This window comes from Pelmatolapia mariae, linkage group LG14 (assembly GCF_036321145.2).
Source record: "Pelmatolapia mariae isolate MD_Pm_ZW linkage group LG14, Pm_UMD_F_2, whole genome shotgun sequence".
Classification (NCBI taxonomy): Eukaryota; Metazoa; Chordata; class Actinopteri; order Cichliformes; family Cichlidae; genus Pelmatolapia; species Pelmatolapia mariae.
In genome coordinates this window covers 26,507,971-26,535,267 of record NC_086239.1, presented here as the reverse complement: position 1 = coordinate 26,535,267, position 27,297 = coordinate 26,507,971, and the positions used below count along the sequence as shown (strand labels likewise).

Here is a 27,297-nt window from a genome sequence, read left to right as displayed (position 1 = left end):
GGATGAAGTTGCTTTTTCTTTTAGAATCTGGGAGCTATTCATGTTGTGAAAATGAAAAAAGTGTAGCCTGCTGAGCACAAAATGAGAATGCATTTTCAGTGAGCGCTAACCAATTTTTTGAATAGATACTAATCTTTTAACTGTTGTCTAAGCCGTTGCGTCATTTTAAGAGGTGAAAAAGGAAGAAAAATCAAACAAGCTGTATGAAATCTCTGCTGCATCATTTCTGGAGTTAAGATTTTTTTTTAAATCTCAGTTTCTATTTTTCCATTAATGTCCCTGACATGTTTGTCCTTTAGTGTCAGAGCATATTTATTTCTCTTTTCACTTCTTCACTCTGCCTCTTTTGCTTCTTCCAAGTTGTTTGCGGCCTTGTGAATTATCAAGGTGGCTGATTTTGTTTTTTGTTTGATCATGATTTATAAACTAGACACTGCAAGGTGTTTTGGGCTGGGCCCATTAACTGTCTGTGATCAGGGAAGTGTGAATGAAGAGAAGTTTGTGTTTAAATCAGAGTCACCAATTACCTTCTAATACACAGGATGCTATTGAACAACCCATACAGTCATGCAACACTAAACTGAGGGTGACACTGGTGTTAAGACATGCATTTTTGTTTCTTCAGACAGCACTAATCGATTTGGTAACCTCTGCCTCTGGCTCCCAGTGTTTGAACACTGCGCGTCTGTGTATCTGCTCAGTCATTCCGAAATTGTCTTTCGCAGTCCTAAATGAAATGGCTTTAACGAGGACCAGTGAACGAAACTAATCTATGAGATTCAGACTGAGTAAACTTTCATTAGGGAAATGACTCTACTGGGATGATACGCTCCCGGCTGGACACACACACTAAAAACGCTCACACGCAATTTAAACGCTAAAAAACCTACCTATTTATTAATGTTTACAGGGGACTTGCTCTGCCTCTGTCGCTCTCTCTGGGGAACCAGTATGTCCCAGTGTGTTTACTGCATTCCTATTATTTCACGAAGCCTGCTTCCTGTTGTGTCTTGGAGTAAGCATGGAAAGAGACAGGCAATGTAAAGTGGGTCATAGCGCTGGCATCGCTGCGCAATTGTGCCGCTTTTGTTGTTGTTGTTTTTATCGTTTAAGACTACGATCAATCACTGACCAAAAAAATATGCTTGTAACAAAACAAACGGATGTTGCACGAGCTGATTTTGGTGGGGAATTTAAACGGTCGTCAAGCAGCTGATCCACGCTGTCGGGCAAAAAACCCCCAAAAAACAAAACCTGGTGAAAATGTCCAAATGACCAACTCGAGTGGCTAAAGCCAACGCGCTGTGCGCTATCATTCACGTTCATTCATTCCACGCCCGTCTTGAGCTCTCGCTCATTAACATCCACTCTCCGCCAAACCCATCGAGCGTGTGAGAAATCGGCTTATCGTTTTGCTCCTGTGTTGCGCCTGGTGAGAGGAGAGGATGTGCGCGCACAGGCTGTGGATGTGAGCTTTGGTGATTTGTGAATCCACTCTGCAGACAGTACAGGGAGGCAGGTACTGAGGAGCAGTTTGCTTCTGGGGCTTGTTTTTGGATTCTTAAAACAAGTGTCACTTTATGATTATGACGCGCTTATTGTGAACAGTCTAGTCATCATGGAGAAATGGACTAATCGGATACTTTTTGATGGCATCTTGGCATTTCAAACCGCCACAACTAGGGAATAAAATGATGCCCGAAGCGCATGGAGGGATTTTGTGAGACCAACAACTTCAGTCCTAAATGGCAGAGCTTGAAGTTTGCAGAAATCTTAGTTTGGAGAGGGGTAAGTGATCATTTTCAGCACTTGGACATTGTGGTTATTTGGTGTATCTGTCTCACAGAAGACAGTGCGGTGCACACATTCCTTCTCGTGCGCACCAGCCTACATCGCAAGAAGGCTGGAGCGTAATATCTCCACTGCGCTTGTTGTGGGGAATTTTCATCACCCACTCTCCTACAAACGCTGGAAAAAGGAACCTAATCGCATTGTCATTTGCATGAGGGATTCATTAGGCAGTATTTAGGCTGATGTTTATTGGCGTTTCAAATACAGAAAGAATTCATTACACTCGGGGCAATATTTTAATTTTAATTTGTAAACTGCTGAGCGTTTATGTCAGCTTATATGAGAAATGTTGATGAGGAGCAGCAGCGGGAAACTGTCTCTGGTGCTGAAAATGCCCCTTTGTACGTGTCACTAGGGGGCAGAAAACCCCCTTAATTTCTCGATTGGATAACACTGCCCTCAGTCCATATAGATCTGCATCCTGTAAGATCAGGATCTTCTGCACTGTTACAGAAATCTGACCATATCTGAGATGTTCACAAGTTCTGCCAGTACAATGCCTTGGTGAGAACATGTCTCAGAAACTGACACACCACATAGCATTACCACATGCCATAGCTCAGTAAAAGAGGTGGGCTTGATTGTCGGTGGCATCAAGAGAAATAGGATCATTTTTAAAATCAGGCAGGGGATGTTAAGCACCATACAATGTGGCAGAGCTGTGGATTGAGTCTTTATGGCCAAATTGAAGCCCTAACAGTCCCCGGGCTATTACAGCAGCCGTTTTATGATGTCAAAAATATGGAGAATCCTTGGCACTTAAAAGCAGAATACGTCAAGCTGTCAGCCCCCGCCACCACCCCTTGCAGTGCCAAGGTTTGCGTGTTTTTCTTTCTCATTTTGGGGTTTTAGAGGGAGGGCCCTGCTAACCTTGGACATGACACTAGCGCTTTATTCGTTTTGAACAACTCTTGTGCTTCATGGACAATCTAGCTCTTGCTGTGAGAGAAACTGAACAAAAATGAAAGGAAGAGGAAGGTATGGAGGAGCATGTATAGATACTAATCTCCTCCACATGGAGGAAATGGCTTTTCCATGTAAAATGTGTTTTTCCTCATGTGTCTCTCCTGCACTGATGATGATGATGAATCACAGTATGTTCCCCCTGTCTTCTCTCTACCGTCATCTTTGTCTCTGCCTCTTCCTTTTTTGTAGCTTCGGGGCAGAAACAGCAAGCAGACACCAGGAAGAAACACACTCCCAGTCCTTTAGATCTTCACTGTTCTCCAAAAGTATTTCTCTTCTCTTCTCTTCTCTTCTCTTCTCTTCTCTTCTCTTCTCTTCTCTTCTCTTCTCTTCTGACAGAAATGAAATAAATATGATACCACCAATCTCGTCCAATTTTAAATAGGCAATCTTTCAATAAGGTATAAAGTATATATAATATGATACTGAAACACGGTACTGCTGGAAAAAGGACCCATGTCTCTTTAGCTGTTCCACTGCATAGGTGCTTCCAGTGTATCCAGTTTAACAATAATCAGTTTCTTGTTTATTAATAATGTTCTTTCCTTTTCTTCTTTCTCCAAAAGGATCTTCTTTTTTTATTTATATGAAGTAAAATTTAATTGCTGCTGGGTTAATTTATCAGCCTGCGTGCTGACATAGACACTGGCACATCACATCTGTTCTTGCCTTGGATTGTGAAAAAATCCAACTCCTTAAACCTACTGGGGTTCTTTTGGTAATTGTCAGCATGAATCTGCAGCCAGGCAGCACATTTACCACAACGTATTAGCGTTTTAAGTGGGAAATAGAAAGGAAATTATCCATAAATACAGGCTTTTATTTAATTTCCTTTCATCCCTTCATCCTTTAATGAGCTACCCAGAGGTCCAGTTTGCTTTTATTCAACACTTCTCGGCCTCCCTGATAAGAAGCACAAGGCAGGCAGTCATATCTTCTCTCAAATATTTTTTGTGAAGTTGTTGAGATCACACAGGTTTTTATGGCAGTCTGGCTCTGCTAGAGATACTACATCTCAATCATCCTTCCTGGCATTGGGAAGAAGAAAGAAGAAGCTCAATCATTGCACGAACAGCCAACAATCGTACACCAAATGTACACATAAAAAGCGCACTGACACACATGCAGGGTTCAGTTCCCGCCTTTGAAGTCACTGCTGAACTCCTCCGCTCGGGGACCCCCTGTATCAGCTTTGGCAAATGCATTATCATGCCGCAGTTGTCGTGTGTTTATTTTTATTCCGGAGTTGCTCCACACTGCACCCGAGGGAACCTGGAAACCCATTTGTAGCACTGGCAGTGTGAGCATTGCCCTAAGAGCTCTTAATTAGGTGGAGTAAGTGACTGCGACATAAGAGTGAGTGTGTATTCTTTTATGTTGCTAACAAGAAGCCTTACCAAGTGTTCTTAACTCTACCCTAGAACTTTTGTGTAATGACTTTGTTTTAAAAGGAGTTTCTATTTGAAAGTACACTCCAGATTCTAGTTAAAACCTATTGTCACTGTGTTGCTGTCAAATATAAAGCACTGGAGTTATACAAATGATTGGTACTGCAGATTTTTATCTTGGCAGCCATTTATTTGTGACAAGTCAATTAGTTTTAGTGCCATTAACAACCTATATATAGGCAGGAAATGTAGACATAAATACATGCCCAGAATTTTAACATTAGTGTGGGCTGTTTTGTTAGAAAATGCAGCCATCCATACTATAGCCACGATCTCAGGCACTGACTGTTTTGATTTACTGTAAGAGTAAAGTTGCATAATAATATCAGATTTGGAGTCGTACAATCTGAAATCACCGTATTGATGTTGTTTCTGCATCATTATAATAATGATTCAGGAGCATCGTTATTGCTCAGTTGGCTAACTGAGAATTTAGTTATCATTAGCCAGGAAGTTAACGAGTGCTTTTAAAAACTCTCATTAGCAAGCCAAAGCAGGTAACCTAAATTTGGCTTACAGCAAACACAAATTAATAATATGTTTATTATAGTGAATAAATTAATAAAGAAAAGAGAGTTTAATATACACAAAGAAATATTTTTCCCCTTTACCTCCCACAGTGCAATCCTATGACAGCAGAAACGTGATTGGTCTGATTCCAGACAAACGTTGTTATGAGGCAGGACCAACACCGACACACGGATCTCAGATACACACGAATATTATTTGATTGTTTAGCACTGACACAGAAATAAAGTGTGAAAATGGAAAACTAGTAATGTTTTAGCATTATTCATATCATGACATTGTTATGTAGCCTCGTTGAGCCTGGGCACTAGTACGATATAGACTAACAAATTAAGCTATTCATTCATTCATTCATTTATGGGTGTGACTTTTTTGATTGTTTTTTCAATTGTGATTTTTCTACCTTTGGCTCTTTGGGTTGAAACTAATGAATCAAAACCCTCCATGAATTTAATGCCCTTCAAACGGTGATCTCTTTTTCTGTGTACCAGGTGTTTGTGATTGACTCTGGGGCTGAGAGACAGTTGTCTGCATGCAAACTCTATTTTTAAACTAATTTGAGCTTCTGCTGCAAACTTGTGAGACTGGAGTGGGAGAATTGAAAAATAAATTAAGAAATTTGTATGCAGGCTCTTACATTTTATTTGGTTAAATTCTGCACAATCTGTTCTTTTACTAGCGATAAGAAATTCTTCACAATGTCACATATCTTGCATCCTTGTGTCAGTCCTCTTCTGCTTATCCAATTCATAGTTGCAATGGGACTGGAGTCTATCTCAGCTGTCATGGGTAAAAGGTCAGGTACACCCTGGACATGGTGTCTATTGCAGGGCTAAGACAAAGAGACAGCTATTCATGTACACATTCAAGCCTACAGCCAGAAAAAAGACACAAATGCAACAATTGAGTGAAACTGAGAGCCTGAATTAATAGCAAAATATAATTTTTATTGACTTCACTGCAGTTTTGCTGCATGTTCTGACTCATGGGCAGTATGTCTGACACTTCTAATACAGTTCATTCACTGTTTATTCTTAAGTAAAACACTTTTAAGTGTTCAAATCAACGTAGATATTAATGTGGCTAATTGTTCATTCTGCTCAAAAGTTTGGGACTGATGCAGTCTAGTTCAAGCTGCCGCATTGTGGTGATTACAGAACTAGCCAGTACAGGCACCACACAAGAGGTTATTAACTCAGAATTCTGTTAATTATGACTTAGTTTTTAGATTAGGATTATAATCCTGTGGTTTTTTCTGTTTTCATTCCTTTCACAAGAAAATTCCGTACCATAATTATGTATCATAAATCCATGCTACCACTCCTGTGGTGATGCAGGATAGTTGGTTAGACTGGTTTGCACCTATACTCAAAACTTACACCTCAGTTATTTTTCCACTGTAGGATAAAATATTTTCTTTTCATATCTTAACAAGAAGTAAGTAGCTTTAGTTTCTGAAGCGCAACCTAACCTTAACCTTAGCGATATTATTATTAGTGTTAGTATGAAATTGCACAGTGCAACACTGCTAAACAACAGCGGGGGGCAGTAGATCATCAAACAGCCATATGTCTGCTTTTAGAAGGCAAAACAATTTTTTGTTGAGGTTTGTTTGAACTCTGTTTAAACTTCTCAAGTTCTGCTGCAGGGTTGGGATTTGGCATAAACTATGTGAAAGCATGGATCCATCCTGCCTTGTATTAATGGGTCCGTCTGCTGGTCATGATGTCATAATAAGGAGGCTATTCTTTAGACCCCTTAGTACCAACTGAGTATTCTTGTTGACCATGTCCCTCCCTTTATGAACACAGTGTACCCATCTTCTGCTAGATGCTTCCACCTCACAGTGTCACAAAGCTCAAACAATCTCAAAAGGGTTTCTTGAAGATGAAAATGAGTTTGCTGTAGATTTCAGTACTTTTTAAAAATACAATGGAGTTTTTTTATGCTGACATTGTTGGTCAAACTGTTATTACATAGTTATTTTTCCCCTGAGAATATAGTTATGATGATTGCACATTTATTAATCAGTTTTTAATATTGTGCATTTTAAAATTCCATGTATGCAGGAATAGAAATGGTCGAATATTTACTTGCATATATTAGCAAATGACTGTTCTGATTTAAAACAGGAACATCAGAAAATGTGTCATGGCTGTGCAGCTTTGCAGTTCTTTAATTAGCGTTTCCTGCATGTGGTCTGCATGTTATCTCTGCATTCATACAGGTTTCCCCTGTGTTTCTTTTCAATCACACATCAGGTGGATTATACTCCAGCTGTCCCACAGGTAGGAATGTGAGGGTCTGTCTCTCTGTTTTAGCATTGACTGACAAACAGATTCAGGCTATTTACCTGCTTTCCACCTCATACATACTCGGAATGGCTCCAGGCCACCATCACTATGAACAGAAACATGCAACAAGACAAAATGAATCAATTAAACACCACATAAGGATTTGTTATCCTAAAAATTATGTCCACCCAGTAATCACATTGTTGGAAAGCTTACTGATGGAGCAGGTGATGGAATTTGGAATTTGCCAAGGTATTAGAAACAGCAGTGTCACAAATGAGCTGGGGGCATTCATCCCACCATGCTACGGCCTGATTTCCCCACAAATTTAACCAGAAGTCGTCATCTGTCACAGAGCTGTGCGCCTCACTAATTTAATTTCATAAGCTGTTGAATGTCCTGAGAGGAACAGCGAAACAGGATGGAGACTGGATGATATAACGCATGAATATATGTAAGAAGAAGATGTGATGGGATTACATGAAGTTTAATTTGTGGTTTATCATCTTTGATCTATTCTGTTACAGTGATATGAAAAAAAAAACAAACAATCTGCCTGATTATCTAGTCTTAGAAACACAGACTGGTTCTTGTGGATGTTATATTCCAAATAAAAATCCTATATAATATTATATTACCTACAGCATAAAGAAAATTGCATACAAGGAATAAGAAAAAATACCTCCAGAAATAATATTCTGTGAAACACTGAAAACTGGCATGAGGGACTTTCACCTTTCTTGAGATTTGGATCCATCAAAGGGAAACTCCTCGCCTCACATATATATTTATTTATATGTTACATTTCAATCTGATTTCAACTTCTGTACAATGCAGTTTTACAATTTTGGAAAGGGACTTCAAAACTCTACCTTTTCACTGACTTGTGGCAAAGAAAGATTAAATATTTGGCTGTAGTGGAAAAAAGTAAATATATTCAGCTAACACAATGCGCCTTTAAAAAAACAACTTTACTTTAAAATTATATTAACATGTAACAAAAAGTGAATGTTAATTATTAGTTAACTGTTGCAACCAACTAGTCTGAAAACTTGGCGAGCAGACATGGTCACCATGGAGATCCACCATGGTCTCTTGGACCTTAGGATTCAGCTGGAAGCCCTTCTCCTTGTCAAAGTAGTCCAAGAAAAAGACGTACATTGGTTCTTCCCAACAGAGGTTTTTTTTAGCCTCAGCAGAAACGCGAGCAGAAAGAACCTGGAAACCACAGGATCCTCTTCTGCAATGACCACAGTGTAACGTTAATGTCTGCATTAGTGCCAGTGGTGCTGTACACAGACACAGGACAGTCAGCAGTAAAGGACAGCATGACTTTCTTGTACTTCAAGAGCTCCTCTCCTGTGTGTGGACAAAGCCTAGCACCCTATCAGTCCAGCCCTTCATGATTGCAGGCACAGATGATCCCATTCAGCTTTGTTCTGTTAAACTTGTGACTAGAATGAATCTTCTGACTGTTTTTTGAACAGTGTCTGAAGCAGCTCTCCTCACTACATTTCCAAAGTTGTATTTCTAATGATAAATTAACAACTAGCATTTCATCTCCAAACAGCTATAGTTCATGCATGCGGAGGTGTGACATTAAGCATGGTATGAATTCCTTTCTCAAGCTTTTTTGTCCAATCTTCAAGGAGACAGTGACCGATAACGAATCCTATTATCTCTGTATTTGAGGATTTATTGCATCTGGCCTCTCTTCATCACAGCATGCTCTTCTTGTCTTAAGTGCAGCTGTTCTGAACAAACTGTAAGTGCTAGAAAAGAGACACATTAGTTCAAGACTCCTCTGCCAAGGGTAAAAAGAGAGAGAAAAAAAGCTGTACTTTAGTATAGCCTGGAAGACCCAAGCTATCCCTGACTGCAGCCATTCATATCCTCGAGCTATTCTATAGCTTATTGAGATTTAAACACCAGATTAGGGTATGAAAAACAACACATGAGCACATTAGTTAAATGACATTATAGAGTCCTTTTTTACAGCATTATGTTGCTCTTAACAAAAAGCATCTTTCATCGCCTGATCAAATAAATTTAAATGAGAGAAGAGGACTTTACCCCCAGGAGGGGGCTTGTGTATAATAGCAGAGCATTTAGTGCAAGATAGACAGATGTGCCATCTCTGAGTTTTCCTGTTGTACTCACATCCCCACACACACTCCTCCCACATGCCAGCCCATTAAATCTTACTTTTGGTAATGCATTATCATGAATGTTATGTCATCATTCTTATCCCTGCATCCCGCTAGTTGACCTTAATGAACCCTGCCGATACAGAGACAGAAATCTGCACTATCCTCCTCCCATGCTCTTCATAATCACTCCATAAACTGCACAACAATACAAATCTGTGTGTCAGAGTAGCATGTTGGCAGCCACAGTCACACAGCTGCACATGTTCTGAAAGACCTGCGAACATCAGAGAGAGGTGGATGGGAAGAGCGGGAGTGGTGAACAGATGACCAACCGAAAGGTGGAAATGTGTATTTTTAGAGAGAGAGAAGGCTGTCAGATGAAGGTGACGCTACAGATCAGAGCACAGCACAGAGGAAGATGAACAGCAGGAGTGTTGGTGTGCTTGCTTCTTGTTTTGAGTGTGGAAGCTTACTGTCTGAAGAGAGTGCGTGCTGTCCGTCAAGCCTAATTTGAGGAAAAGCGCAAGTGGTTTTCAGAGGGTTTAGCTACAGGTAAAAGCTGAGTGTGTTTCATACTGGGACTGAGCTGAGGCACACTCCTACTGGCGAATTTGGATTTTTTTGCCGAGGAAATGGAGGAAATTTGTTCACTTTTTGGTCCAACTTCTTTGTCTGCTCATAAAGTACAATCCACCTTTATTCACGGTCCTGCTGAAAAGTCTGCTGCGTTAACAGTAGCAACCCTTCTGGCGCGTAACATATACCACATTGGTGGCACCGTGGCTGTACCACAGAAATGCAGGCTTACACAGACTGGTAAGTTGATGTCTGTGATGTCTGTATGATTTAGGTATGTGTATGGATCGAGACAATGATGCAGACTGAAGCAAACAAATAGAGCTGACTGGATTTTCATCATCCTTTGCTGACTTTCTATATTTAAATTGATATATGTTGTGAAAAACTGGTATCTTCGTGTTTCTGTACAGGTTTTCTAAAACTGCGCATGAAGACAAACATCTTGCATATTGAACACATCACATCCTGGTGCTATTCATAGCACAGGAGCAGAGCAGGAGCTCATGTTTATGCAATGGAATATCCCCAGAATAATCAAATTGCTCACTTTCAGCTACCATAACTTTGAACCAGCAGAAGAGCCCTCATGAGGGAAGATTTGTCTAGTTTGTGTGTTGATTTCTGCATATTTTATCTCACATTGTAATGCTGCGTAAATATAATTCATTTTGTCCTTTGGACAGCCAATCATCAATCAACTTGCGTGCACAAAACAAAACCTGCAGGTCATGAAAGCTATCGGGCAGAAGTCTCCATTCGGACAGCTTCATTCTTGTCTAAATGCTGCATTTGTTTTTCAGTAGTCAAACTGGCTCAGATAGTTTGAGTGTTGGTGCCTTATGCCACATGAATAGTGCATGAAGTATCAGGCAGATGCTGGTGAATATGAATTTATGTAGTTATGAATAAATTATGATAAATCTGTGGACTGTTGTCCATTCTAGTCGTCACCCTTAGACCAAATCTTAACAGAGATCTCATGTAGGGCCATACTAGAATTGAAATATTAGCCTGAGTAGATTAGACAGTCAAATGAGGCCATGGCTGATAAGAATCTCACATCAGTGTTGAGATTAGAAAAATGACAGTTAAGATTGAAAAAGATTAATGAAAGCTGTTGTAGCTGATAATCGAATACCAGGTATTATGTGTTTGCGATTCCAGGCCTTATAATATGGATCTAAGTAAGAACAGGCTTTGTTCATCAGGTTATCACAGAGGCGTCTTCATCACCTACCCCATTAAAATATGTTTGAATTTCCTTGGCCTCTGTGGAAAGACAAAGCTTTGATCTGCTCTCTGCTGTGCGCCGACAGAGATGATGAGATTTTACACATGCACGCGTGCACGCTCATAAACACTCACACAGCAGCACATGCATGTGTAGCAACTGTATTTCATTCAATGGAAATGGAAGCTAAAAAAGTAGAAAAAAGGCTGCTCTTTATATTTTCCCTACTCTCATATAGCTAAAAAAAATATCACATTTTTACACTTGGATGGAGCTGCTACGTGTCTAAAATCCCTTTTTTTGGAAGGTTGCCGGCAAAGCACAAAGACCACCATCAGAGGATAATTCACATAAAAATGTCAAGTGGGGTTAAAAAGGCAGTGAATTCATTTTTGCAAAGGTGTCTCTAAGAAACAGACAAGAATTACAAATTTGAACTGAAATGGTAAAATTCTTATCTGCTCCTCAGATGGTTTAAGCAGAGAAATTGGACAAGAGATGAGTGTCAAGGTGTTCAGGCCGCCGATTATTTCATTCAACATCACTGATCTTCAAAGAGCTACTTAAATTAGTTCTCATCTATTATTATGGGCTGACTCCCCTCTCCTGTGTACATATTAACCCACCTGCTCTCTTCCATTCTGCTTTTCAGCTTTTGGCCTAAGTTTGAGATTTGGCTCTTTGTGGTGCTTATCATGCAGATGGAAAACAGAGTGACAGGAGAATGCCTGCAGAAAGGTCAAGAAATAGCAGGGATGGATTGAAGAAAATAGAGTAAAAATGGAGATGCAACAAGGGAGGAAGTGAACTTACTTTAGGTTGCGCTTCAACACAAACTGATGATGAAATGATACCTGGATTTCAGTCTTCTGTTTCTGGAAAGCTGCCTGTTTTTTGATGTTGAGCTGGATGGATAAATAAAAAAATGACTTCTGTATTCCCTTTGAGATTTTTCTTGTGAAATATATCTGACTGCCTTTCTGAAAAACATTTTTACATATTTATGCTCCGAGGGAATAGTGGGAGAATGGGCATGTACTTTCTAGGGCTGTTGAATAGCATTTATTCACTTTGGGGCTGATTTGTGATGTTTCACATCCAACTGCTGGCAGAGTGATGCTGTGAGCTTGTCTAGTCTGAGTCATGGATTTTACAGTCTGACATAGCGAGAGAGGACCTGGAAAAAAGATTGTGGATGTGATTAGCATTACAGGAAACCCACATGTGACAGTGACTTCCATTGAAATCCATTGTTAATGAAGCTGTGGATTTCATAAGTGGCCATGAGAGATAAATAATGCAACATGGCCTATTTTCTTGTTTTTGATTAATTCTTTTCTCTAAATCTTCAGTGTCCCATTATTTTCTACAGCCCTGAAGGCTTTTTGCAACACCATAAAGTACTCATCCATTATGAGCTGATATAAAAGTTTGTGGTATTCCCTGTTTTGTGATAAATGATTAAAAATGGCTTAAAGCTGGGTATAGAAAAATAGCATATAGTGTTTATATAACTGTTAGTGGGTCTAATGAAACCTTGTGCCTGAGATTCTATTTCTTCTGAACTACAGTGCACTTAATACAACACTGAGAAAAATAGTTATGGCACTCAGTCATTCATTTATAACAGTGATAAACAAAGTTAACAACCAAAAAAAGAATTTATGAGGTTACAGTGATTAGTGAATGCTGATGGAAGAAAAAAAAAGATCCAGGTTCTGGTTGTATTAAAGCTAATAGTTGTATGTACTGTAGAATATTTCAATGTCATTGTGAATTAATTTATTCATTAGGGCATTGTCACTGAGGAGCTTAATGAGCAAATCTCCCAAACAAGTTTAGACAGTTTGATCAGTTTGATTTAGGCCTCAGTCCCACAGGCCTAAAGACCAGTTAGCAACCCCCTGGCAACCTGTGGTCCCTAGAGAAAATGCTTATTCCTTGACTGGTTGGCGAGTGGCTGCTGCCAGTAATTTGATGAAATTGATTGCAAAGAGTGTGCTGTAAAAGCGTCCCTGATTTTAGTTCGATGATTGCCACAATCACTTGTAGTTTGCATGGAAGACACCTGCTTTTCTATAAACACTCCCCAACTGCTTGCTGACTGGTAGTGAAACCTATAAAAGTGAGATGCAAACCAAAAAGTAAAGTTCTTTCAAAGCAAAAGTTTAAAATTTTACTATGAAGGCAAGCGTTTCTATTACTAGTTTGTTTGGTGCTCTTCGCGGTTTCATTGTCACTTAGCGCATAACTGTTTACAAACAAGTTGGTGCCTTCCACACAGTTTTTCCGGTGACTGCAGCAATCTGCTCAGAATCAAAGAAATCACAAGGAAATTTAGCTGTTTGCGACTGATTTCACCAAGTGACTGCTAGTAACTTCCATCAACCACTCGCCAGTAACTTCAAAGTCAAGTGAGGGGCTTTTGAAGATACCCAGTGTGTTAAAAGAAACAATTTTTCTTACTATTATTTATGGTTGGAGATTTTTATGGTTCAAAAAAACAGTTGAAAAGAGACCAAAACAGCAGTTCATGCAAAAATATTAGTAAGTTCAGAAGTATGGCATTAGGTAACATTTATGTAACAAGAGCTCAAAATGGTGTAAAAAATGCATCTGGTTTATAATAAGCAAAAGTGGAGGCGGGTCATTTACAGAGAACAAAAACTGTATTTGTTTTATATTTACATAAAAACGAAAAAAACATTTTGTTACCGTAATCTAATAAGAGTAAATATATTTTTGTTAACTCTGTGACGCTGCCCTTTCCTTTTTATATCTTAGTCACGCCCATTTGTCATATCAGATGTTCACATTACTAATCCTTTTACTTAAATTCAAGCTTATCATTTATAAAAGGTGACCCTTGCAGTCCATTACTGTTGGCTAAAACTTAATCCTACCCCAACACTATTGATATTTCTTCTGATTTGCTGGAATCTGCCGGTTAGAGTAAATAGCTTGTTGTGTACTTTGCACATATTGGTATGTATCTTTTGATCTTTGTTCTCTTTTGTGTTATTAACATGGCAGGCTGTGTGACCATCTTTGCATTCATAATGTGCTGTGAACCTTCAGAAGTGATACGCAGCTATTGGACTCATATGTTTGCGGTTGTGTTTCCGTACGTCCCTGGAGTGAGCATCTGTGACTAAAAGAACTCATCTTGTATCGAAAGCAAAATTCGTGCCATTGCTAAGCCTGTCCTCAGGATAGAGAGAGTGCAGATTGTACTCAGCGCTCTGCTGAGTGTGTGCTCTGTCAAGTATGGTTAAATATGTGTTTTAGAGCCACAAAAGGTTTGACTTTTGCTGTCTTTGAAGATAATCACTCATGTCATCAAAAAATGCATTTTTAAATTTATTTCTGTGTACTTGTGTATTTGCTATTACCAATATAATACAACTTTACTATATTTTACCTTTTTCAAATTTTGATATGGAGTCTTTAGGCAGTTTTTCTTTATTTGTAAACCCTGATGATTTTGAGTCTTTAGGTTCCTTCACCATTGATTTGATGCAGAAAAAATATACTAGTTATTATCATGTATGCTTTTAACTGTATTCTTCTTAACATCTTAACCATTATTTTTTGCAGTGCATGTTAATTTTACTAAATAATATAATTGCTGTGTTTGTAATATGAAAAAATGCTTTGATATGTTGAGAGTTTTTGTTTAGCATGTATTCTCCCTGAGTACATTTTCTTTTTTGAACCAAGACAGTGAAATGGGACATGAGAACTTGAGCTTGCTTTCATTTATATACTGTGTTTAGGAGAAGAATTGGCATTTACCTTACGGCATCACTAAATGTTTAATGTTTTATGGGCATCTCTTTACAAGTACACTCTGATGTGTATGTTTTATTTCTTGTTTTAAACTGTCAGCGATCCACTTTGGTTTATAAAATTAATGTTCACTTAGTATTTACAAGCTTTTTTCCTTTATCAGTAACCTCCTAATTACAGCCCCTTGTTGGAAAGTAGAAGTACATGAATTACATCTTATTAGGTCTGTTACAGTTGTCCATATACCCTTAAATTCGGTCCCAATCCCAAAGTAATTTCTTCATGACTAATTCATCAGTTTTTAGACACAGAGGGTTCTTGTGGGGAAATTTCTTAATGGCCAAGCAATCATAGAATACAGTAATGCTGAATAAGACATCAATAAGTGCTGAATAAGGACTTCTAAATGGCCCTAATGCTACAACTATGTATCCTAATAACTAGTTGACCGTGAATACTTGTACCTTAATACAAAGTGTTACGCTTGGCAGTAATCACCTCCCATCTCGAAGGGTTGGGAAGCGAATTCATCAGCTCCAGCCTGTGGTGTGGCTCCACATTATACATCTAAAGTCAGACATTAACTCATCACCATAATCTACTGAAATAGCTTATAGTTTACAGTTAAAGGGCTACTTCACTGCTTTTAACCTCCTAGGACCTGGCGTCCACATATGTGGACGTCACATTTTGGGTTATTTAGACCAAAATACTCAATTTTGCTCTACAAGGGCCTGATATCCGCTTACGAGGACATTATACTGCTACTGTTCTATCGAAATTTTAAATGAATATCCTCATATGTGGCTCTCATTTTTCTTAGAAACAAAAATTAGGTAAAAAAAAAAAATCTGGTAATTCTTTGTTTTTACATTCATCAGGTCCCAATCAGCCCAAATATCAAAGAGAAATTAAAAATGCATGCCGTGGAAGAGTTCGGGTGGTTAAAAGTGGGGGAGCACAAACTTGGAAAATTTAAGATTAAGCTGTTTTATATATGTTACAAATTTTGCTGCTTTTATTCCATTCTTCATATTTTAATCTGCCTCCTATTATCTTTTTTTCACTAAGTAGCCCTTATAATAAATAGAATCATTGTATCCCATTCTGAAGTTTGTCACTGATTGTCTGGTGTGTTTTCTCTCACCTTTATCTGAAAAAAATGTGACTTCTGGTTGAAATGTAAATTGTGTTTACATAGGATGAAAAGGGGAACAGGGAACAAACAAGGAGTATGATGGTATTTTACTATCACTACTCTTCAGTGGCAGCAAATGATTCGTGTCCTTTTGAGATTGCTTTAGCCTTCAGGACTTGGCTCCAGCACTCATGCTGGCAAACATCTTACTAGTTGAATTTTCCTTAAGAAAGTAATTTAGCTCATAGCAGATTCAGAAAGCAGGCAGTGAAGCTGGCAGTTCTAGTCTTTGTCACTATATGAGCCACAGTATATTTCAGATCTTCACTACAGTGTCATGCTTGTTGTTGTGTCTCTTTCACACATGGATTGCTATATCTATAAAATTGCTCTTATCGGGTCTGATCTTTTAAGTAAATAAGTGTCCCTGAGAGATCAGAGTTTGCTCTCCAACCGTGTGTTTCTGTTCTATCACTGTCAAAACTTAATATTAAACTAAAATGATTATTAACAGTTGGGAAATGCAGTCTTGTCAAGAGAGGGGGAGGCTTTTAAAAGTGTGTCAGTCTTGTTTTAAGGCCAAATATTTGAATACCTGTCACTAAACTATTAACCTTTCAGGTATTTCATAACATTTTTTCTTTTTAACCTCTTTATTCCCCTCTCTATTTTATTTAAGCGTTGTATCCATGTATGTGTGGACTGATGCATGTTAACACAGAAATGATGCATACTTATGTGAAAACATGAAATATGCACAGCCATGCACGCACACATACACGCAGAGGCGTGCACACACTCCACTAATGAGGATGGAAATCTCCCCTTCTCTCTGCTGTCATCCCTGTCTATATCTCTGCCACCAGCTGTCATGCAAAGTAAAAAGTTTGAAGCTTTGTCTTTTATCCTTTCTCAAAGCTGGACAGTGCTAGACAGTCAAGCAATCAAACACAAAGTCAATTCTTACCATCATTTCAGTCCCTCTGTGCTCCTCTTCAGAACACCCTGCCCCCTCCTTGCCATACTCCTGTTGATTTCAAGTGTCTTTAATTGAACCTTTGCCAGTAGATAACTACCAGAAATTGAGTTTTCAGTTCCTAGTATAGTGTAGACACACATATATACAATGTAATGCATTGACAGAGAGTGGACCTTCACCTGCCTGTGTTTAATGTGTTTAATGTGAAAATGTTAAGGATTGGTTTGCAATAAGTGTGTGTGTGTGTTTCATGTTAAAGCTGATGGGCAGAGACTTCAAAATGCCACAGTACTTCAAAAAAAAAAAAAAAAAAAAAAAAGCAATGATGGCAGGTGCACACACCAAAACCTTGAAGCCGGGGAGTGAATTCATCTAAATCCAGTCACCATAAAGCCTTCTCCACAAAGACAACATCAAAAAAATCATAGATTTAAATCATACTGTTCACGGTGAGGTCTGTAGATAATCCAGAATAGCAGCAACACAGATTCTGCTTTTGAATTATTTCAGTTTATTGGAGAAATCTATTCAATACTGTGAGACCCTCAAAGAGAACTGCATTCAATCCAGCTGGATTGGGGAACAGGGAGAAATGTCAGAGACAGACACCAGAAACCACTGAAACACTAAAACTGAAGAAATCTACAGAGGTATGTAACAAATTCAGCAGCCTTTAATACAGCCCAATCTTAGCTTCCACCTGCTTCATCATAATGTGAAGATTTTTTTTCTCAAACAGTTCTTTAGGCTCTCTGTGAAACTTAGAACAGAGACATACACATTAGATGAGTCTCTCTCTCTCTGAGATCGCTCTACTTCTTCCTTCTCTGAGCTGCTCTCATGGGGAGGTCAGCGGGGTAACAGAAAAGCAGCCCTGTGTGTTTACACAGAAGAATCTCTGTTCATTTTGGTGTCTGACCCACATCAGCTGCTGGCTCAACTACTAACTGTGTGACTCTGTGACACTTTGCCACACTTCTTCCTGAGAAAATACAGTTAAAGCCAAACACCTGTTCCTTTTTTTGTCTTGATATGGTTCTCTGCTAACCTTGTTTGTGTTTGTGTGTCTGCGTTATTTGCAGTGGAGCGATGCATGAGTGTTATGCAGTCAGGGACACAGATGGTAAAGCTGAAGGCTGGATCCAAAGGGTTGGTAAGGCTCTTCTACCTGGATGAACATCGTTCCTGCATCCGCTGGAAGCCCTCACGCAAGAGTGAGAAGGCCAAGAGTGAGTATGCGTGCACACACACACACTCCTCTGCATCGATACACAGATTCAAAATAACATACACAAACTCTTTTTGCATCTGTCCTTCTATCCGGCTTTCTATCAAATTATGGTATAATTTCTAAACATCGTGGATACATTTAATAGAGAAAATCTTCTTTATTACAACTTTTTTTTTCAAGGTTTGTGTAAGTTGAAGGTGCACATCAAGAAGTAGCACTGTACAAGCCTTCAACCTAAGTGACCATATGGGTGATCTGCCTTGAGTCTGAGCATGCGATTTCAGAGTAAACATCTGTGAGGTTCAGGCACAAAAACAAATAAAACAGAGGACCTTAAAAGACTCCTTCAGACTGTTTTTTCTTTGGCCTCATTTCCACTATGGTCCAAAGATTTGTACTGAAGCTTAAATGTCAAGCACATGAATCCCCTGACATATCAAAAATTGGATGTTTTTTTAAATGTAGTTTTTACAGGCAACCATACTATGCTTTAACCTAGTCTACTGGTCAAATGGTTGCTTTTGTAACTCAAGAGTGCAAAATAGTGACTGAAAAAAATGCTGAGAAGAGTTGACCAACCAGGCAAGTTCTGGGAAAGGTTTCTTTGTTGAAAAAGGCTCTTTTGTTACTATATAAATGAGGAGTAAAGTCTGAGAAATACTCACGATTGAAAGTAGTGTATATTTTTGATTAAAAATCAGAAATGAGCAGAAGTCTTTTGTGTTAAATCAAGTGATTTGTGGACCCATCCATCAACCCCAGCTCTATTTGTAGTGTCTTTGTGGCTGCTACCACAAGATGCCATATGACCGAAGTAGAGTGCAGAGATTTTACAGTTGCAGCATGAGATATATCTATTAATAAAAATCAGATAATTTCTCTGTTTCATGTTCTGATTTTTCCCATTAGTTGCTTAAGTCCGCCTCAAATTACTGGCCTGCCCCTTTAGTTGCTGAGGTGATTGTCCTTCTTAATTTTCTTCAGTTGTGTTCCAACTGAATGTGAGGAAAATGTGGACTTTAAAACATTCTTCATTTTACACTGTATGACTTTTCAGCTGGTGGAATAAATATGTGGTACTGCTGCCTTTTGCGGCAATAGTTTTACAGCATATTTTGCAAATTACCACATTTTGTGCAACATCCTCCTCGTTATATCCAAACGACAGCTAGTCGGATTCCCTCGCTCATCTGAAATTGCCGCCTGTTGCCATATTTTTCCCTATCTGGTAGTATATAAATATGCATGGTGAACGCAGTGTGCCAGGTAGAACTTTTTGTGGTTGGGAGGGGTGGATTAATGATGCATTCGCAGTGCGTGGGAGAAAAAAAAACTCAGTCAATTACATGCAGACAGCTTAATATTGCCTGTGCAATTTATATTCGGTGGTTACAATAAAGCCATTTTAACCATTGTATGTGGAAAACTTGTGATACACAGAGTATATCGCTCACCGCTAGTTCCAACAAGACTGTGCTATAAAATGCTACTATTAAAGTACTGTGTCATACATTACTGTAATATTCTAAGATCGCTGCATCTTACTATAACACACAAATGTTTTTATCTCAGTGAAGTTCTCTTAAAAAATCAGTAGCTGAACAACCAAAATTTGCACAAAGGTACATATTAGGCCCCTCAACGTTCCTATGTATATTATGGATACAGATATTATGATATCAAAATATTGCCAAGCAACTACATACCAAAAGGCTAAATTGACCTGTTTGTTTTTATACATCTTTAGCACCTTAGGAAAGCATTGTGCCATTTTTATTTCACAACAGTAACATCATGTTTACATACCCATAACTTGAATTGGCTGTGGTATATCATGAAATCATTATGCTGCATAGCCGCCTCCTAACAATGGCCTGAAGAAGACCAAAAAATATTGCAGCATTCATTAGATTATTAATATGAATTGGTGAATTTGGTTAAAAATCATGAAAATTAAAAAACAAATCCTAAAATAATGTCATTGGTGTTATATATTGTTATTTACACCTGTGTAACTTGTTGGAAAGATTGTGATTTGGTTTAATACAGAAAAGAAATAATCTGTTATGGGTTGAAACAAGGTGCTTTTGTTGTTTAGATCTAAACAAATGAGAGTTCGATTACAAACCCCACTCTGCTCTTTGCATGCCTAATTGTCTGATCACGCAGATGTTGCACTATTTGATATTGTATTGTTTCTAGTACAATACTCAACAGTTAAAGCTATAAAAAGCTATCAACAAAAGATTATTTCTACTTACATAATAATAGCACTAATAATACTTTTATTTATTTATTTATTTTTAGCACATATCATGTTTCAAAGTGCTTGACAGATTGTGGCTATTTCCTTTTTTTTGGGAGCAGTAAACCTTTTTTTTTTCCTGGAATGTGTGTTGAAGTTTAATAATCTGAGTTTGCCACATTGCTCTGGCTCTGAGAGGATTATCGTTATATGTTTCACGGCCCCCTCAAAGCATCATTGGCACTTTTTTATTTTATATCAACCCACTGAGGCATACATCTGTCTATGGACCTGTCCTTACATGTGTACATGGCAGTGTGTGTGTTTGTGTGTGTCTGTGAGTAGACTGTCAACATTAGATAAGCCTCTTAGATACTCTCCATTGACATGATTAAGAGAAACACACAACAGCTGCCTGAATATTTCTTTGAAAGTGTGTGTGTGTTTCTTAGCAGTATCAAAACACGGCGGCCATATTGATACTTTCTGTCATACTGTAGCAGGATTTCAGAGATGAGATTATGTAACAGGAAGTGACATGGTAAGAGTGTGATGGTGGATAATTTTGGAATGGATCACAGCAAAATTTATTTTAGGATGAGTAGAGAGGCAATTAATTTAATGAAAAACTCATCAATTCTTTAATTAGTCATTTAAATATTATGCTAAAACAAAATGGTTTACTCTTCTGAGTAAAAGGCTTTGTGTGTTGATGAGAGTCATTAACAAAACATTTTATAGACATAAGGAAAAAAGCAGCAACTTGAAGCGATGCATTGAGTGGATTTTAGATTCAGCAAAGGTCATAGTTTACTGCAGGCACTCTCTCTTTCCTCACAAAGGCACAGACTCATAGTTAGCTGGGTTTATACTGAAATCTCATTAGGCTGTTATATTCTGCAGCGTATAGGAGCAGCTTATGTTCTTTCTCTGCCTTTATGTATTTCACATAAAAGCAGTGCGTGAAGGAACTGGCATCTTTTTAATCATGGTGATTTTTCAAAAAGCTTTTCATGTTCTTTTCATGTTATCCCTTGTTTTATGTTTTGCACTTATTCTGCCGGCTTTGCATTTTTGTCATTATGCTTCTTTAGGTTCTTCTGTTTCTTGAAGTTAAAGGCAATTAATTTTGTTAATCCATATTTTTTTCAATTTGTCAGCAAATAATGAACTTTAAATTTTCCATCCTGTCTCTTCCAGCCCTCAAGCCCATTCAACCTTATTTAAGAATTCATCTTTAAAAACTCTATTCTCTCCTTATTTCCCTTCTCTTCTCACCCCCCACCTGATGGTAGATTGCAGGTTTTATCCTGTTAAAAGGGAGTTCTTCTGTCCTATAATCACCAAGTGTTTACTAACTTGAAACAGTGTGATTGTTGGGGTTTTCTCTTTAATAATTTAGGGTCTTTACCTTGGAATATCAATTACCTTGAGACAGCTGGCTCCATATAAATAAATTTAAACTGAACCAAATGCGTATCATTTTTTATTGATTTTTTTAAAAAGTGTTTGGGTGTTGCTTTTTTTTCATTTTTGCTATAGATTAGACATCAAAATTTTATAGTACACTTTAATTCAGGGCAAATGGGCATTCACGGGATAAATGTCTGTGTCTTAAATGTAAACAGATGGCATAACTCTGTCACTTTTCAATATATTTTTTTTACCAACAATGTTATACCAAAGCTTTAGTGTTTACTACTATAATACATGTATTATACCAACAAACTAACTAACTACTTTTTTTTCAAAAGTTTCATATCTGCAGCCTTTCAGTTAAGTTGTTATTCAGTATTAACTAGAGATACAATTATTAATGATACCTAAAAGCTGCCTTTTTAATTAATTATTTTTCTCCTTTCTTTCCATCTTTTCTTTTCACTGTCAGTCACCATCGATTCACTATATAAGGTGACAGAGGGCGGTCAGTCGGACATCTTCCATCGGCATGCGGATGGCACCTTCGACCCTGCCTGCTGTTTCACAGTTTATCATGGAAACCACATGGAGTCCCTTGACCTGGTGACATCAAATGCAGAGGAAGCCAGAACCTGGGTAACTGGTCTTCGCTACCTGATGGCCGGAATTAGTGATGAGGACTCTTTGGCCAAACGCCAGCGTACACACGATCAATATCCTTTAAACAAATAGCTACAGAGAAATCATGAACATCGGTTTTCTAGGAAGGAAGTTTTATATTCATATTTTTTTTAAGTTAAGAAGGAAACATTTAATCATTTAAAATAAAATTCTTCACCACAATGCAAAGTATAATTGTTTTCCTTCAGAAAATAACTTTGCATTCACGCACATTGTCAAAAAATTATTTCTACTATTAAAGCTGGCAATCAGCATATTTTTGCCTAAACTGTTTTCATCTACGTTTGTCAGTGTTTCCTATTAAACAAGTGGAAATGCAAAAAATGATCCTGACAATTTTTATAAACATAGAAACATAGAAACATAAAACCTACGTCTTTTTCCTTAATGTGTGTGTGTGTCACATGGATGAAGCAGACATTTGAAGAGGCCGATAAGAATGGAGATGGCCTGCTAAACATTGACGAAATCTACCAACTTCTTCATAAGCTGAATGTCAATCTGCCACGCAGGAAGGTCAAGCAAATGTTTCAGGTTAGAATATGAAACCATTCCAAATCATTCAGCTATTACAGTCCACTTGAAGTGTTGCTGCCAAACTGAATAAAGTCAAACAGACAGTCAGTTTCAAATCCTTTATATACAATATTTAGGTCAACATAAAGGTTTTCCATTTTAGCACATTAGAGGAGCTCAGCTATTGTAATTTTTATGCCTGTGTGTAATTTAAATATATATGTTAGAGCTATTTAGTAGTATTTTAGCCCTTATGCATGAGATAATTTTATAGGAAAAGAATGTTTTAATGTAAGAAGAGTAGTGATATTGAGGAATGTCCCGGCTGCAGAAACCAGGAGTGTCAGTCTCATTTTTCTTCATGGGGCAGATACAGCCCAGTTTCACTCAGTCTAAATAAGTTTAAGTACACATTCAATCCAAGAGATGCCCTGAGAAAAGGTATTGCAATTTCAACACACCATTTTCAACTTGGTTTTAGTTTCTCTACATTATAAAGCAATGCAGCTGGAGTAAATCAAGGAAACTAGTTACTGTTGTTCATTGGGATTGCAGAGGCAGAAATAAAGCAATTAATTATATGTGAATTTACAGATAATTTCTATTATTTTTTATTTTTATTTACCTTTAATGGATCAGTAATTTTTATATCTTTATCATCAAGAAGATTGTAAATACAGTTAAACATTCATATTTTATGCCCTCCTCATCTGAAATATCCACATTTTTCAAAGCCATTCTGTGGGCAGGATTGGACCCTCTGGTAGCCGCTGCAGGCTTTTCTAATGTTAATTATTGTGTACTTTAGGAAGGTACAGCATTAAAAATAAAGCTCTTACTTTTAATTACCACAAAAACAAACATAAATGACACAAGGTAGTCCCTCCCCAACAAATGTATCCAGCCACAAAGACATCAGAAGTAATTACAACAATCTGACAATTTGTTACTGTGAGGATCCAAACTGGGCCGATTAATTAATTTTTACATCCCATCATCAAAAAAATAAAACTCAACTTAACGGCTTGATTACCTGTGTAGGTGTCCTGGCATAATAGGCAACTAGGGCCACAACTGTCAAGTTGCTCAGGTATGACTACATGAGAGAAGTGTTGTTGTTCTCTCAATTTAACAAAAACAAAAACTCAGCTAAGCCATACTTGATGAAATCATTGGTGGGCCTATTGCGCAAATGTAGAGGCTGAGAAATGGTTTCAGTGCCTTTAAGCTTTTAAATCGCTCTTCATGAGAACATATTGTGTGGTAAATCCCTATTTAAGCCAAGAATTACATCATTTTTTAAAATAAATCTAATTTGCTGATATGAAAAATCCGAACGGTGTTAACCCCCTTAAGCCTCCTCTTCTCCAGTCTTTCATTAGTTCACAGATGATACAGTGAATCTCAGAATGTTTCATCCTCTCACAATGGAATAAATTGAAAGTGTTCAGTCTCTGCATTTAGATTAGAAAGAAAATTTCCTCAATATATCTTTTTCCAGTGACGCACCAGGAGACATCATCACCTGAACAGCTTTTGGTGCTTAAAATATCCAGAATCTGTCTGTTTTCTGTCCATGTATTCCAAGTCAATCACAGTGATTTATCCTTTTCGTTGTGTGTAGATTCTGTCTGTGGTCGAGTCCCCAATGCTCACAGTGAACTCATTATGGGATTGCGATGGAGGCATTAGCTAGTATTATTAGATTTAGTGTCGAATGGGCCTCCGTGAGATCCAGGTAATATGAGGTGTTGGATCCCACCGAGCCGGTGGAGCGTGGTGGCAGGATAGAATAAGGAGCGAGCCCAGCTGTGTATGTCCCCTGGAAACATCTAGTGAGATAGGAGTATAGGAAGAAAAAAAAAGAGAAAGTGGTAATGTGTTTATATATAGAAAAAAATGCTGGTCCTAGTGTGAACCTGTGCTGTAGGAGTGTAAAAGGATGAGACAGTATGCAGCTACCGTGTGCACCCCTGCACAGTTTAAGACTATTTGCATGTTGGTAGGATAATAGCTTTTCACTTATAGGACATGGAATATGCAACTTCTTGCATTATGATCATTTGGATCAAATATCAAGGAACAGATAAATTAACAGGTGGGAAGAACTCATGGCACTTTTCATACTGCAGACAAAATGTCACATTGAACTACAGCTTCACTGGGAAGAACAAGAGCCAACGGTAGATGTATTCAGAACTGAAGAAGATGAACTTAACATGACACAGAGTACAACAACGTTCAATCGTAATAGTTATAATTGTGAAACAATGAGCAGAATTTCTGTCTCTCTAGAAGCCTTGTGCTGATAATCACACTGCAGAGCTTGAGTGTGCATGAAAATAATAGGCTTTCCAAGCTATAGTCATATCGCCAATGACATATCACTCTGTCATCATCACAGGAAGCAGACACAGATGATCATCAGGGCACTCTCACATACGAGGAGTTCTCTGTCTTCTACAAGATGATGTCTCTTAGACGGGATCTGTACCTGCTGATGATGGCATACAGCGATAGGAAGGACCACCTGACAGCGGAAGAACTGGCCAACTTCCTGCACAACGAGCAAAAGGTTCTCAGCAAAGGATGTTAAAACCCATCACAGTTTTATAATGAGAAGTCCAGAGTCTCAAAAATCAGCTCTCTTAATTTTAATTCGGCCTCAGAAAAGAGATTCATTATATTCCTATTCACTCTCTCCTTGTTACTCCAGTGTCTAGCTCCCTTTGCCTAAGCTGTCTGCCCAGAGGAATCTGCTCCACTAAGCCAATGTATTGCATCTAAAATTGGTTTGTGTCATGGGAGCACTTGGCTTGTTTTATATGACTTTTCTATGCTCTTTTTCTTTCTTCTCAAGGTTTTCTTTTTTCTTACAGAGTTTTTACTTCTCTTACATTTCAATGGTGTAATTTTTCATCACGCCCCATTTTTTGTTCCCATCCTAATATACTCAGGTTAATATGTTTTTAAAATTGAGCTGCTGAATTTAGTACAAAAATGGGAAGTAACACTGACTACCTTGACCTTCTAGACTTAAATGAAACGGGGTATTTACTGCCTTTCAAATGCTGCAAATATAGGTCTTTTCACATTTTCTGTTGCTTTTCTTTCTGTACAGATGACCAATGTGACTCCAGAGTATGTTGCAGAAATCATTGACAAGTTTGAAGTGTCAGAAGAAAATAAACAACAATGCGTTATGGGGATTGAAGGTAACTTTAAGTTCTTTATCCTCCCTTTCAGAGTTTTCTATTTGCATTTCTAAATCTTGGACATTGTCAGCCTCTCTCTTTCCTTCCCTGTGTTTGTCATGGCACATCATCACTTTGCAACACCAATGCTTATTACTTTTATTTGCAATTAGTTTTCATACTCTTAAGATCAAGACCAGCTATTGATAGAGTTGATGCCATTTTGGTTATTTGGAGGTGACAAAGGGGCCAGTTAAAAAAATAAAAATCAAATTATGAAATATTATATTACCCTTTGTATGTCTCCAGGTTAAAATTCATAAAAATATTTGACATTCAGAAACAATTTTTCTTAATATTGACGGTAAATTCCAGTCCTCATAATAGAAATTCTATAAACTGCTGGCAGGAAATGATGGGAACTATAAAAGGAGGACCATGAGTGGTTCTGATTTTATCTCTGAGTGTCATTTTAAGTAACATCCCATGTACTCAAAGGGTGACCTTAAAGGAGGAGAAGGCGTGAGGATGGATGAGGACAGCCAAAGTGTGAAAATTGGCAAATCAGAATGCGGGTGGTGGAAAAGAGAAAAGTCAGTGAGGCCAGAGTAGATGAGGGGTGGGAGGACAAGGGGGTAAGACTAATCTTGTCATCTGAGGCATGAAGTCCACTATTGTCTGTATGTCTGGCCACCCAGATCGGTATGACCGTGTTGCAGCTCTGAATTATGGGTGTCCAAATAGAAGTCACAGGATGTACATGTTTTTCTATAGCATGAAGAATAAGATGTGCTGTACAGTTTTTGGTCTCTTAACATCTGTGTTTCCAACAGATGTTAATATTCATGCCTCCAAGTGTGTTGTTACAATCTAAACTTAATCTCAATATACCATGGTCAGGCACATGTGATCAATCACCATATTTATGCTACATTTTTTAATCTCTTTCTTATTTTAATTCTCCTCCTCAGTCTGCTTTCCCACATTAACTCTCTGCTTCTCCTTTCTTCCTTCCTTTCTTTTCCTTATTTTCGCTTGCTCTTGGTATTCCTGTCTCA

General features: G+C 38.1%; 1 protein-coding gene across 2 annotated transcripts in view; it reads left to right on the top strand.

Annotated features, from left to right (window-relative positions):
- The window catches only part of plch1 (phospholipase C, eta 1), a 69,492-nt gene that overhangs the window by 12,117 nt on the left and 30,078 nt on the right, over positions 1 to 27,297 (top strand). Inside the window, exons 1-6 of one of the 2 annotated variants that reach the window (XM_063494440.1) lie at positions 9,476 to 10,053; positions 18,036 to 18,182; positions 22,318 to 22,561; positions 22,934 to 23,063; positions 25,450 to 25,620; positions 26,167 to 26,260. In XM_063494440.1, coding sequence (XP_063350510.1) covers positions 9,870 to 10,053; positions 18,036 to 18,182; positions 22,318 to 22,561; positions 22,934 to 23,063; positions 25,450 to 25,620; positions 26,167 to 26,260 — 970 coding nt within the window. In that variant the 5' untranslated portion in view covers positions 9,476 to 9,869. Of the gene's footprint in view, positions 1 to 9,475; positions 10,054 to 18,035; positions 18,183 to 22,317; positions 22,562 to 22,933; positions 23,064 to 25,449; positions 25,621 to 26,166; positions 26,261 to 27,297 lie in introns of those variants that run through there. The other variant, XM_063494441.1, reaches the window with a different exon arrangement.